Consider the following 14,156-nt stretch of genomic DNA (forward strand, 5'->3'; position numbering starts at 1 on the left):
CAGCAAAAATCTATGCTATTTTTCTAGGCAAACAATATAATACAGCAGTCAAATGGAAATTCATTTGTTAAATAGAATTCAGAGCAGGTTGCTGTAGCTGCTGGGGGGGTTATGCTGACAAGGATCAAGATGGGTAGTTTATCTGCAGTTTGTATTCTAATTTGTCTAAATTCCTGAATAATTCTAATGTGATTCAGATGTGTAAGGCAATTAGATGTGACACTCCACAGCCAGATAGCACAGTCTGTGTATCATCAGTAGGTTTAAAATGAGCCCTAAAGCCTTTACAAGATTTGGTGTGTGGGATGTCCCTAGGATGGCTAGAGGCATGAATTGAACGTACTGTAAATAAACTATGGCATCAAAACTTTCACTAGGGCCCAGAGAGGAGAGAAAATGCTGATGAACGTCAAAATGATAACACTTGAATGCAGTGGGTAACCCCTGCCTGACATGCATAGGGCTGGAGCAGAGAAAAATTAATTAATTCAGCCAGCACAGTGAGGGAGAAGCCCGATTCTGACACCAACGTTAATTAGGAAAAATTTTGAGAGGTAAGTCAAGTTATACTATATATTTTTTCATCTTTGTTCTACATTTCTGAGGAGCTGCTGCCCTGGTGCCTGCTCTGCAGATGTGGGGCTACGACACGAGGAGACACGATGATTTCCTCACGTCTGCCCTGTGAGCCTATGGGAAAACTCAGAACTGATCTTCTCTCCTGATTTCCAGGCTCTATTGCCTGGACGACAGGCAGCAGGCTCAGCAACCATAATGGTAAAGCTAACTGTAGCCTGGATCCTGAGGGTCTGGGAGGTCCCCAGGTTTGGCTGCTGTTTTCTCCCTTGTCCTCTGATGTGTCTCACTTCATTCTGTTGTTTGTCACTGTACAATCCTAGCCTAGGACTGTATACCCCAAGACATGAAATGTAAACATGCCTCTTTCCCTTGTGCTCTTGCCTTATTTTTTACTTTTTTTTTTTTTTTTTTTTAGTTTTTCTTTTCAGTATTCACAGCTGTGCAGTCCCTTGCATTCTGCATGCCACAAATGTCAAAACCTGCCCGGACACCCCATGGTACCTTTATCACTGATGTAATAAAGAAACGTTGATGTGTGGAGTACAACTAATGCTACAGCATCTGTATAGCAACCGAGAGCCTTAAAGGAATCATCCTAGGTTTGTACTGGTGTAAATGTGATCAAAATCTGACTAACTGTCACCAGCCTCTGAAAGAGCTACTGAAAAAGAGACTTTGCTTGTTGCCATCTGTCAGCAGTGTTACAATCACGAGGCTTCTTCCAGACTCTCGCCAGTTAGCCACCTGCTGAAGAGGGTGAGCGTGCTCTGCGATGAAGTGGGTGCCTCTGGAAAGTCTTTCTCAGATGATGGGTACTTCCTTGTTGCCTCGTTAATAGCTGTACCAGCCCAATGAACTCCCTGCACAGTCCTGCTCCTTGAAGCCTTCCCCTTTTTTTCCCAGAAAGAGTTCTTTCTTTCAACAGTTGTGTGGAGCAGCATCCTCTCAGCAGGAGAATATTAAAAGAGTCAAAGCAATCCATAAGTATTGATGTCTAGCTAGCGTGGATGCCACCAACGCAAGAAGGTGCGGATGTGTCAAGGCAGCCTGTGGCAAGGGTGGTGCCTTTTTTGAGCAGATCTTTTGTGTGGCTTGATAAACAGCTTTGGCTTGCAAGCAAGTATAAATATAAACTGAAGAGTGTTAAGAAAGGTGATACGTGCAATGTCAGTGCCTGTAGAAACATGAGGTGGAGCCCAGCTGCTCTGTAGTAATTTCTGAATATTGTACGCTGAGACATTTGCTCTGTTTCAGTTGGAGGACTTTGTAAGGAGAAAGGACTGGCAAGAGAAAGGGATGGCTCACCGTAATGGACTTTCTGCAAATACTGGAGGGCAGTCAAAAGTCAGTGCCAGATCTCCTGGCTCTGAGGAGCTCTGGCTTTCATCTTCTTCTGCTAAGGCTAGAGGACTGGAAGGACTATGGTCGGGATCACAGGGGATGGAACGGTTTCCACAAAGACTCCCTAGAGGCAGGGGGAGTTTCCTGGGGGCACTGGAGTGAAGTGTAGGCAGCCACATGCATGTCAAAAGACATCATTCTAGCTGAGGTGGGTCTGTGAGAGAGGTGGACACGCATGTAGCTGATTAACTGCTGTTTTCAGACTTCAACAATATACTTGGCCTTGGAAAGCTGAAAGTCCACCATGTTAGCTCTTGATCTTAGAGAAACGAATGGGACTGTTTGAACTTCATCCAACATGTGAGGTATGCGTAGCTGTGCGATGAGGTATTGTAGCCCGGGGACTGGCCTATGAATAGGAAATCTTAGATTTCACATCCAAAGAGAAAAAAAGCTAAGGATAAGAAAACATGATATTTGGTAAAGCTAGGCAGGTAATGCAATATGCATGGCCTATGCAATTACAATCAAGAGACTATTATGTCAAGTACTGTATAATCAAGTAATAAGAGACAATCCATCCTTCATAAGCTTACAGGATAAAAAGATAGAAGAATTATCCTAACTTTTCATAAGGATGAAATACAAATACTGGACAAATTAACTATTTGGCAGGGCTTGAGATTGTGTGTGAATTTTCATGAGTTGCAAGTTAGGTTGTTTGAGTGGGAGCAACATTTTCTCTCTAAACAAAGCAGAAATTCAAAGCTTAAAACAAAATAGTCTTAGAAGTGAGAGACAAGTGGAGTTATGAGGAGCTCAAGCAAGAAATCAAGTTTAATTGGTGCCGTCTAGAGTGCCAAAAAATGCATTTCATCTTCATCATCAATAGAGAATGAAAGAAAAGTAAAAGGCAGTCTAAACCTATTTTAAATAAAATACTTGTTCGGGGTCTTTGCGAAGTGTGACTTCTCTGGATTTGTTGTTTCCACACCTTGGCTTTCTGGGCTCTGAGATCTCAGTAATGAGCTGTTTACTGACATTCTTTTCAATTAGACCATTTCTCCTTGAGTAACAAATGTTCTTCTGTTAAACTGATTTAGTCTCGGGATTGTTTTTCCCTACTGACACAAGTCAGGTCATTGTAGGCAAGACTGACAGCTCTAGCAAAAAAACCCATATCACTGTAGCTTGCAAAACATGAATTTTTTCTCTTTAAAAAGGGGGCGGGGGGGAAGCCAAAATGAGAATGAAAGAAAATAGTCTGTGTTGCTAAAAGACTTTCCCTGGGACTTTTTCATAATGTACCTTAAAGATCAGGGGAACACAGTAAATGTTGTGACTGGAATGTTTTACTGCATTTTGTGCTGACACAGCCATCATCCTTGCTCTGCCTCCGTTCCCTTATCTATCCTGCAACTTGGCAGGAATATTCAAGCTGGTCCAAAACAGCAAGCTGCAAGTTCTCAGCTCATTTACATATTTTCTCTGGGCAGCTCCATTGTGTATATTCTCTGGGCAAAATATGAAAAAAGCCTGTTTTATCATACATGAGCACTAACATCTTGGAAATGATTTGGCATTTTAATAGTTTAGATGTACAGATTTATTTTTGAGTTTTCTTTCTTCCAGTTTCAGGTCTTGCCTTCCTCACCTTCAGGCTATTGTGGACTCTGAAACCACAGGTAAGTGGGGATGAATCAGAAAACGGTGATTCAGTTCCTGTGCTAAGACTGGGCTTGAGAACTTGAGCTTTCATTCTTTACCTATTTCTCAAGTTATAACATAAACACAAGGCCAAGATCCTTAAAATCTGCTAGAACTAGAGTAGCTAACTCCTCACTACCTCGCTGGGATTAGGCGTCTCATTTTAGTGGAACCCTCCAGGCTTTGGGGATAAGAGCATTTCTCTCACTTGTGCAGGATAAAGACTGCAAGGTGCTGAAGGTCCATTGAAATAAATTATCAAATTACAGTCAAGTGAATCACAAACCCTGATTTATCTACTGCGAAAATAATCCCACCAGAGTCAACACTCACAATTTCTCAGTTAGAAGTGCTGCTACTGTTGTCCCCACCTCCTCAGGTCGATGGCACAGTAACCTCCTTGTGGTGAGAGGTTGCATGCTGTCTGGACATTCAGTATAGGGCTTCCACCTCGTACCATACTGTACAACTGATGTCCAGACTAAGAGGCTTTCTACTGTAGGAAAAAAGCTAAATGAGGGCTTGACTGGGAGCTCAATGAAATTCATAACCCTTATGTGCTGTGAATACTTTTTCTTCCTTGTGATCTGTTTTACAATGTTACATGTGAAGAACTGGAATGGGAAAGGATGCTGACTGGCATTGACATTACACATTTAATTCATCTGGGGCTTGCCGCTGTTTCTCTTCTTCTAAATCATAGAGCTGTCATTGCTCAGCTAGGTATAGTACATACTGCTGTGGCTCTGCGGCTCCTATGTGTGTCTGCTCTGATTCATAAATTACAAAGAAAATATCTAGATGGGTGGATAAATTTAAATATTAATTCATTAGAGCTGACTTTAAAAATAAGAATTTGTCTGAATAATCATAGTTAGAGTATTAATGTATATATGTCAGTGACAGGCATGCTGCTGAGAAGGCATTTAACTCCCATCAGGGATCTTTTCCGATGGTTGCATCTTGTATCAATCACCGTTTTGGCCCTTGCAGGTAAAGACATTCTCCCTACCCTGGGATGTGATAACTGTTTGCAGGAATGATCCTTGCCTCAGCAAAGGAGGAGTGGGGGTGGGAGAGACCTTGTCACTTCCCAGAGGTGTAGGAAGTGGGGCTGTCGGCAGCCTTGAGAAGCTCCCATCTGGCAAAAAGCAGAGTGCACTTCTCTGCAGCATGGGTGCTGCATGGGTGCTGCAGAAGCCTGGGGAAGAGAAAGCTCAGGGGGCTCCAAACATCAGCCTTCCAAAACCTGCAAGGAGGTTATCAAGAAGACAGAGCCAGGCTCTTCACAGCAGTGCCTTGGACACCCAGCTGGTGTCTAAGCAGATCTTGTCGGGTAAAAAGCTGTCTGGGGACGACCGATGGATGGTCACCAACTGAGCCTTCTGCCCACCTCTGCTGCAGATGGACACTTTACTCCTGGATCTCTCTGGGACTCTGACCTGTATAGCTAGCTGCAATTTAAGTCACGCTTTTCAAGGTTTAGCAAACTTTGTCCTAGTAAGTAAAGATGGCAGTAAAGATGACATTAGGATCCTGTTTCCCTTGTGATTCCTAGAAAGGGTGGAATTCTTATCTGCTCTGTCCTACTAATCAGAGGTTTCTGGGGATTTGGCTTTGTGGGTATTTGGAGATGTTTTATAAGACAAGTTGCTCTAGAAAGTAAGACTTTGTAAGGTAAAATCTTAATAAATCTGTTTGCACTTTGAAACCTAAATTGAAGGCCTGTTTGTTAAAATGGCTTTACTGTGGGGAAACGTCATTTTAACTCTTTTGAGGCAATTAAGAGGTTATGGGCTTTTGTAGTTAAAGCTCAACATCAGTGTAGCTTGGCATGAAAATCGTTAGTAGCTATTCGTTAGAGACAGAATATATGTACACTTAACTACTGTTGTAAAGGATTAGAGTATATTGCTCGTACTTAGGCAAATTCTCATGGCACAGAGTTGATCTACAGATAATAATCCTCTCCTGCCACATGATATAGGACTTTGTTCAGCAGAACACTTAAGTACACACTCCTGAGGTCAAGCTTCTCCTCAAGCACTTATTACTTCATTTAGAAAGCACATATGGAGGAATTAAGATAGACTGAGCAGTGATAATTGTGGCTTTGTAAGGGAGACAGCCCTTGGATCCAAGTGTTATGAAAGATCCTGCACTGAAAGTGGAGAATTGCAGTAGAAGCTTTCTCAAGCAAGGGGAGAAAAAAGACATATTTTTCCACAGAATAAAAGTGTAAAACCAGCAAGTGAAAAGGGCAAGACTGAATGTCAGTGGAAGCGCATTCAGTGCACAAGCAGCAAAGCCTTTCATTGCATGAGAATTCAAGTTATTCTTTTTAGCTTCAGCTAAACAAAAACTCTCAGCAGATAAGCATAACTTTGCTAATACAGTCATAAAAAAATACCAAAGAGAAAACAACATGAGAGAGGAGCTGGAATGAGTGACAGGCTATTAAAGAATGACTGAATTGCTAAAGTTGTTTTATAACAATGAGGTTTTTAAAGAAGACATAGAGGAAAGATTGGAAAAACAATGAAAATCTTCTGATAATGTTGATATAAGCGTAGACAGGAACATGCCAAGATTTAGTGCATACAGATCAGGATGTCTGGCTGATGGTCATTAGAAGCTACTGCTTACACAGAGGACTGTTGTTAGACCCCGGGTACTTTTGAAAAGTTGCCTTAGCCCTTTTCTAAAAAGTGACATAAATCTCTAAGGCTGGAAATGGAACTGCTGCATGGGGGTTACAGGCTTAGAAAACTGGTACTGAGGAGCGTCAGACCTATTGATTTTGGGAGAGACATTAGAGCCTAAAAAACCTGCAACTGAAACTCTGAGCAGGACTTGAAAACAGCGTAGCTGAAAAATCCTCAAACTCACCAGTAATGGAAGATGAAGAGTACAAATGAACCCTACAGGGCTCAAGTCCATCATGAGCAAACCCAAAGTTTCCTCCTGAACATCCAGTATGCTACTGCATAAGTGCTGAAGAAATTACGGACAACACGAAAGGGAAGTACATGAAAAAAACTTGCTTTTCAAATACACTGATTTCCAGGAGACAAGCTGCCATTCTAGGAGCATGGCCTGGCATTCTTTCCATCAAAATTCAAACCTTTAAATTTGGCTATATGAAAATACCTTTTGTTTGAGTGAGGCTTTGCTTATGGATGTCTCTGACCCACTACCTACAGTTATTGAGAATTTCAGTGCTGGGAGCATCACACATGCAGTGTCTCTGATCTGTGTAGTCCCCTCCTTTCCTTGTACCGCTTTTTTGTACAGTGGGTTTGAACAACTCAGTGTTCATATTAAAATATTGTGGTGTTCAGCAGTAGAAAGGTGAGGAGGGTGTTCCTTGAAAAGAATTAGAAACAGAGCCCTGAAGGGAGTGTCTTCCAAGGAACTGAGAGAACTACATCTGCACAATTTAAGCAATATTTAAGGAGAGATATCATAATAGTCTGTAAGGATTACAAGGTTGTAAACATGAATGAGGGATAAGAATTTTATAGGAAAGTCCAAAGGATGTCAATTAGTATTTTAAAATTAAACAAGGGGAAATTAATCTAAGTAGCTGTATAATCATACTCTGTGATAGATGTTGGAGTGGAAATTCTTTTTAATTAAAAGTGCTGGAAGGGGAAAGGATTAGTTTGATAAGTTTTCTAGTTTGGGAGAAGTTAGGAACTGTTGAATTGAAAACAACCTATTTTGTGGCTTGCCATGATTTAAACTTAGAAATTTTAGCTATTCCTAGACTTCGACAAAGTTTTAAAAAAAGTGATATGTGTTATTCAAAATTATTGAGATTTTTCTTTTTTTTTAGCCTTAATTTGGAGTGAGAAAACTATTTTCACATCTCAAAAAATGCATTTGCTCTTCATGATTTCATAATACTTATGCACCATTGCTCCTAGTGAGTTGTATCCTATTTCCCTGGTATCTTTTTTGAATTCTTATCTGCTTTAATATGTGATTTGATATGCCTCGCTCTGATCTCTTTCAGCCCCCTTTGTTTTTCCTGATCAGTGTTCTGTGTCATGTACATTTTACTTTCAGTTTTCATTCATTAAAATGACATTTCTCATCTTCTGCTTCACTGCACTGTTGAGGACTTGACACTTCTTTTCCTCACCCTCTCTGTTCTTACTCATGGCAAACGAAATAATTAATCAAAGCAAAAATCCTGCTATAGGTACCTACAAACCCTGCGTACAGAATTTGACTACTTCAGACGTCACTTGGAAAAGTGAGGTTTTGTGGCAACAGGGAGACACCTTGGCATTTTTATAATGTTTAAGAGAAAACTGGACATTTATGTCCTTGGGAAAAGGTATTTCGAGGCAAATTCTCAGCCACTGGAGTGGAGGGGTCTGTGGCACTTTTCTTTGGCTGAAGTTCTGTTGTTTTGCATTTCTGGAGTCACTTGTCATTAAATGAACGTAAGAGCAGAGTCAAGTTCATCAAACCGCACCTGCTTGAATGAAAAGTGTAAGTAAGCTGTTCTGAGGACAATGTTTTACATCCTGCTCTCCATTGAAAATGTCCTACAGAAGGTAAGTGCTCTGAGGAATGCCGCGGCAGACAGGTCTACCACCCCTTTCACCTGCGTCAAGGCATATCTTCTTCTGAACAAGATATTATTGATTTGCTCTCCCACCCTCTACTGCTACGTCTATTTTTAACCAGGTTCAATCTCCTAAAACCTCAGTGACTATTAAGTCTGTACTCGGGCCAAACGTGGTCTGGTGGCACAACAGAGCCCTCCTAAAGTCACAGTGCACTGCGGTGAGTCTGGAGAGACCAAGTGAAGAAAAGTGGGTAGTCAGTTTTAAATATCTCCAGTGACATACTCCAAAAATCTTCTCCATGGCAGGATTTTTTGGATGATTTTTCTCCCAGTGTGAAAACTGAAAGTAAGCAAAAAATGGAAACACCACCACAGGGAAAATGTAAACCTATTGTGAAAACACTTAGCATCTTTCTAGTCTTATGCCTCAGGTCTGTCTCTGTGGTTGTCTCAAGAAATCAAAACAGAATGTGCCAGAAAAAGAAGGAATATTTTATTATAGTCTTTCAAAGGTCTTTTTGTTTTGAAAAATTAAACCAAACCATAGTTAAACCAGTAAACCTGAGAAACCTTTGGTGAATTATTTTAACTTTTTTTTCCTCATGTTCATAGAAAATTTGCAAACTTACTGTCAGTTTTTCTGATTAAGGGGAAATTAAAATTGAAGTTCAATAACTTTTCTACCCATTTTGATTGATTCTGTTGAAATTCATTACAGGGTTACATATTGTTCTGTAACAGAATTCGTTACAGAAAAATACTACAAGGTTATAGGCTATTTTAGAAGGAAAACCTCGTACTAATTGGCTGGAAAGGCTGGTTTCGATCAGTTTATTAGTGCACATAAACTGGGAAAAAGAGTCAAGCGAAGCATAGAAGCAGACTTTGAAACTGCAGTAGTATGAAAGAATATAATAGAACAGGATATTAAATAATCAGATATATAATATCTAGCAGAAACTTAATTTTGTGTAATTGCCAAAATAGCAGTTTAGCATCAAGTAATGAATGATATTATAAAAAGATTAGTCTGATACTGTGTTCCAGTTCATAAATGTCACAATTTATTGTTCCATAGCTTACATATTTTCTTAGGTGAGATAACAGTTAATTTTCACTTCTTGCATACAAATCCTTGTATTCATTGACCAGAGAAATGAATGTCTTGCCTTAGAGATTGTCTAAATTCTGTATACCTGAATGAGTCAACAGTGAGACTTTTTTCACATCTGTTTCCTGTCTTAGTGTTTTGAAGGGGAAATAACAACTTTTTTGGATCTCCAAGTCTATTTACTGCAGGTCAGATTCTGCCATAAGAAGCAGTTGGCCTTGGGGAACTTTATTCTATGTGTTTTTTATGGACTTCTTGGAATTATTTGTGGCATGACCTGCCACTCACACTCACTGTGAGCAAGTATGGGAGCATAAAAGGTGTGTTATAGCTTTTGTACTGAATTAAGCCTCACTTTAGAGTTATGTTGTGCCTTACCTGTGTGATATTATTAGCTACCACAGCTCCACAGTGCTGCTACAGATCTCGGAGGTACTGTAGGGACTTGATGCCAGATCTTCAAAACTGCACACCAAGTACTTGCACACATCAGTAACGGTCCAATTTTTATATTATCCATGAAGAATACGGAGAGCAGCGGGAATTGTTGATGCCAAATGCATTGAATATGTGGCCTCATGATTTAAGTTACTTATGTGGGAAATGAGCAGTTCTATATACCTGGTTCATAGTTATTTGCCAGGTGACTGCTTTCAGAGAATCAGCAGAAAATATGTACTTTTTTAATAGGTATTGAATGGTAGGTCATTTGTTTAGCTTTATAAGGAACTATTTTAGACTTCTACAGTGATCTCACTGATTGCTACCACATCTTGCACTAAGTCTTTCCCCATGCATGAGCTGGTAAGAGTCAGTATTTCAAGTACAGGATACGTGTTCAATGAACACGACTTAAAAGAATTATTAAATATTTATTGCTGTATTCTGCCTGTTACCAAGCAGCAATGCTGAAGCCAGGAAGGAAATCCACAGGATTTCCCTTTCTCTCTTTTTTGTTTTTCTCCTCTTCTCCATTTGCTCTTTCCTTTCTGCTGCTGTCCACATTTACCCTCCTCAGTGGTGAAATGGTGAGAAACAGAAAACTATGGAGAAAATGCAAAAACTACAGGTAAAACTACGGCTTCTCAGAGCCAGGGGTGAAATTCCCATAGGCTACAGAAGGCCAGACTTTCCTTAAGATTTAGAAAAATCTCCTTGTTAGAAATACCAAACTACATATGAAAAAAGGGCAACTGTGGAAGGTAACAGTCCTAAAGACCTAAAAGATTGTGTCAAGTATGTGTGTAATGGAGGAGGAGCTTAAGTCACAAGTTTTCCAGTAGTTTTTAATTTTCTTTTCAGTGTGCAGAGCCCTGCCTAGTGAATTCAAGCCTGTTGATAAACAGTTTGTTTTCCTTGTTTACTTTTCACAGGCTGATGAGAAACTGTCCTTCCACACCCGGGGGCCGTGGACTGAGAACCAGTGCTCTGGAGCTTACAGAGAAAGAGAGACTCCTTTAGAAAGCAATCTAAACCAGGAGCTTTACTCATTAACTTTTGCTGGACTGATGCCACCCAAAGCAATCCCATGTTTTATTGTCCAGGGTATGTTTTAATGAAGGAAAAAACAACCCCAAAGTATCTCCACTGGTGTCTTTTATTAAGTAATGCAAAATACAGTATTAATTATGACACTGCATGCATTTTAGACAATATAAATGCAAGCCTACAGAAAATGTGACAAAGAAACCCTCAATTACTTTTGAGGTAGTATACAAGGAAAAATAGGAAAGCAGAAACACAGTGGATTAAAAGAACAAAATATTAGTATCACTTTGTGCATACATTAGTCACTCATAAATACATTTGTATGAAATAACTTAAGATACAATTCCATTCTTGTTAAAAAATATACTTCTTCAAATTCACCATTCTTGTTTGTTTTGTTTTCACATGACATTTTATGGTATTTTATCAGGTGGATTTATTTTTTATCACCGCCGTCATGATTTTACCCTTTTCCTCCAAGAGTTTAGGCACAGATGGCCTCATGCACAAAAATAAATAAGAAACCTGCTTGAAGGGAAAAGAATTCTGCTCAAATAGCTTAGGATAGTCTAATAAATACCATTTTGTTTATAAAAATATTTCAGGTTTATAAAAGAGGGGAGGGGACGTTCTCCCATGTGGAAAGGATGTTAAGTGAAAAGTGCTGTATAACATTTTTGAAGAGATTTTGTTTTAAACATATAGTACCATTATGAATATATATTTTATAATAATCCTGTTTCTTAGAACCTTATTGTTCACTAGAAGTATCAAATGCTGTTTCCTTCCTTTTGTTTGTTGTCTTATTGCCGTTTTGGAAGATGCCTAGTTCAGAAGGGTTCCGTATAATTGTGCTTTTGTAAGGCTGTCCTTCCGACTCAAACCAGTACTCCCAGTCCGTTGAAACTGCTGCTGTTTGCTGTGAATACCCGAATGGCTTCCTTGCTCCATGGAAGACTGGTGGATTTCTGAAGCCTCCATTGAACTCTGATTGAGGGACTCTGCTGAGCTGTTGGGGCTCACGTCCACGTATTCTCTTTTCAATACCGGGCTATTTTCGATGTTTTTGCTACTGCATAACTGGACGGTGATCCTTTCATTTTTTTGGTCTCTTGATTCTTTTGTTTTGTAAGTGGGCAATTTGTCCTGTTTACAGCTAGTGCTGATGTCAATATTCAGGCCACTGTCTGTTCTCAGGAAACAAGAATCCACAAGTCTGCTTTGACAGATATCGTCTCCCTCTGAGCAGCTATCTGCTTTGTAACTAGCATAGATGGGGCTTGTTCGACTGTCTCCCTTCTTAATAGGGCTGCTGTAGTACTGCTCTGAAAAGCTACAGGGCGACAGCCTGCCAGTGTTCCTGTAAGAGTAGGCACCGATGTCCTCCACGCTCAATTGCCTCCATCGCCCAGGCAAGTCTTCTTCAGAAAGGTGGGTGCTCCTGCACTCGTTCCTCATTTTCTGATTCGCTAAAGCCTGCTGTGGTGTTATGGCTGAGAAATGAAAAGGTTCGTTTGCATAAGGAGGCAGACTCCTAGTAAAAGTGGGCGAGTTCTCGTTGTCATCAGCAAGCTCCATGTGCTGCGCGGGTTTGGGCTTGGCAAACCTCGGACTTCCCTGATGCTCATAACCTGCGGGTGACTTTCTTTCAAACAGTTCATCTCGGTTGCTCATGTAGATCGCTTGCTGAGAGGCCGTCAGAGTGTTGGCTTGGGCGCTCTCTTTCTCCTCAGATGTGACGCTGAAGCTGGAATAGGAGCTGGAGGTTGGCAGAGAGGTAATGTACTCTGGGAAGGCTTCATGAGAGAAGCTGGAATGGAAACCGTCTTCTTCGACGGTGCTGTCCGTGGAGTTCTGGGACCGCAGGAACCCCACGTCTTTCACTTGGGTGTCCACACTCTGCCTTCTCTCCCTCCTCCTCTCCTCGGGGCAGTAAAGGGCGGTGTCGCTGCAGTAGATGTCCGACTTGTACTGGGGCCTTTGTCCGAGTTTTCCAGCAGAGTCCTGAAAATTGAGATCCCTTGTAGATGGGCTTGACAAGTGTGAAGACAAGCTGTTTGGATCTGGTTTTTCCAGTACTTTGGCAATGACGCAAGTGGGTATGGTATCAGCGTAAGATGTGTGGCACAAGGGGACAGAAAGGCTGCACCCGTGTTTTTCCAGATGGATGCTGACTCTTTCCTGAAAGTCAGATGGCAACTGTAACATAAAGAGATGACAAAGGGGACAGGAGAAAAGGGTGCACGTCAATACTGGTGTCTGCTTGGGCTTATACAACATTCATAGATGAGTGCGGTTTATGACACTGCATGGCTCACTGTATATGGTTCTTTGACTAATGTGATGGCCACAATCTTTGTGCATTTCTGAAAACAAACATAATCAAATGACTTTTGTTTATTAACATTTGGAAATCTTAATCTGCTTCCCCTCATGGAAAACACTGTGAAACTGAAATGTTTCCTTCCAAGTTAATTCAGGTTGGCTAGGAATGATGTAAAGAATGTAGTAAATAAGGATCTTAAAAAGGCAGGTAGGAAATTACGGCCTGCAGCAACACTTTCCAGACTGCATGCGTGGGTATGATTTGCAGTTGGAGCGGGGGGGTGTGGAGGTCTCTGCTGGGGTGAGGAAAGAGGAGGCAGAGATCAGATCTATTCTATTCTTTTGCCTTTCTTTGAGCTCGTCTTGCCTCCAACTCAGTGCCAAATTGGCTCCTGCCCTTCAGCATTGCATTTGATAAACAATGCTGTTTGGAGAGGCAGGAAAGTTTCACTGACACTTAAAGCAATGGTACTGGCTGCTATGACAGGAGTGCTTCTGTGCTGGGAAGAAGCCAATCAAACCGGCTACCTTGCCCCAGCACTCGGACGCTGCTTGTCAGTCCAGCCGTCCATATAAGCCTCAACATGCTCCCCTCTTCCAGCAGCTGCTACCTGACTGCTTTTCTAGTTTCTTACTACACTGGCAGAAATAAAAGCTAAGACCTGAATTTACACTATGATTCCTGTGACAGACTGGTCAGAATTAATCAATATGTCTGTTATGCACCAGAGATCATATAGTTTTTGGAGAAGTCAGGATCAGCTCTGTGGATGGTGGTTCCACCTGCCATTCTACCATGTGGACCAGAAGAGACTGAGAGCCCACATTCCTCGGTGTGGCTCAAAAGTTTGGTAGGTAATGCCTATGCAGGTATCACCAAGCATGCTTGCCAGTCAGGTTTTATCTGCATTGCTCATTTCAGATCTCTATCAATGATCAGACAGGGATATGAGAGTGCTGCATGATGGCTGTCTCTCAGTATTTCTTACTGGAAATCAAAAGAACTCAAGTTCAGACTAAGTT

At 41.0% G+C, this 14,156-nt stretch overlaps 1 protein-coding gene across 5 annotated transcripts in view; it reads right to left on the bottom strand.

The window, feature by feature from the left end:
* Positions 1 to 10,913: 10,913 nt before the first annotated feature.
* BEGAIN (brain enriched guanylate kinase associated) overlaps positions 10,914 to 14,156 on the bottom strand; it is a 118,025-nt gene continuing 114,782 nt past the window's right edge. For all 5 annotated transcript variants that reach the window (XM_075503588.1, XM_075503585.1, XM_075503590.1 and 2 more), the window contains one exon: positions 10,914 to 13,007. In XM_075503588.1, the coding sequence (XP_075359703.1) occupies positions 11,634 to 13,007 (1,374 nt within the window). In that variant the 3' untranslated portion in view covers positions 10,914 to 11,633. The remainder of the gene's footprint in view (positions 13,008 to 14,156) is intronic.

Source organism: Mycteria americana, chromosome 5 (genome assembly GCF_035582795.1).
Source record: "Mycteria americana isolate JAX WOST 10 ecotype Jacksonville Zoo and Gardens chromosome 5, USCA_MyAme_1.0, whole genome shotgun sequence".
Taxonomy (NCBI): domain Eukaryota; kingdom Metazoa; phylum Chordata; class Aves; order Ciconiiformes; family Ciconiidae; genus Mycteria; species Mycteria americana.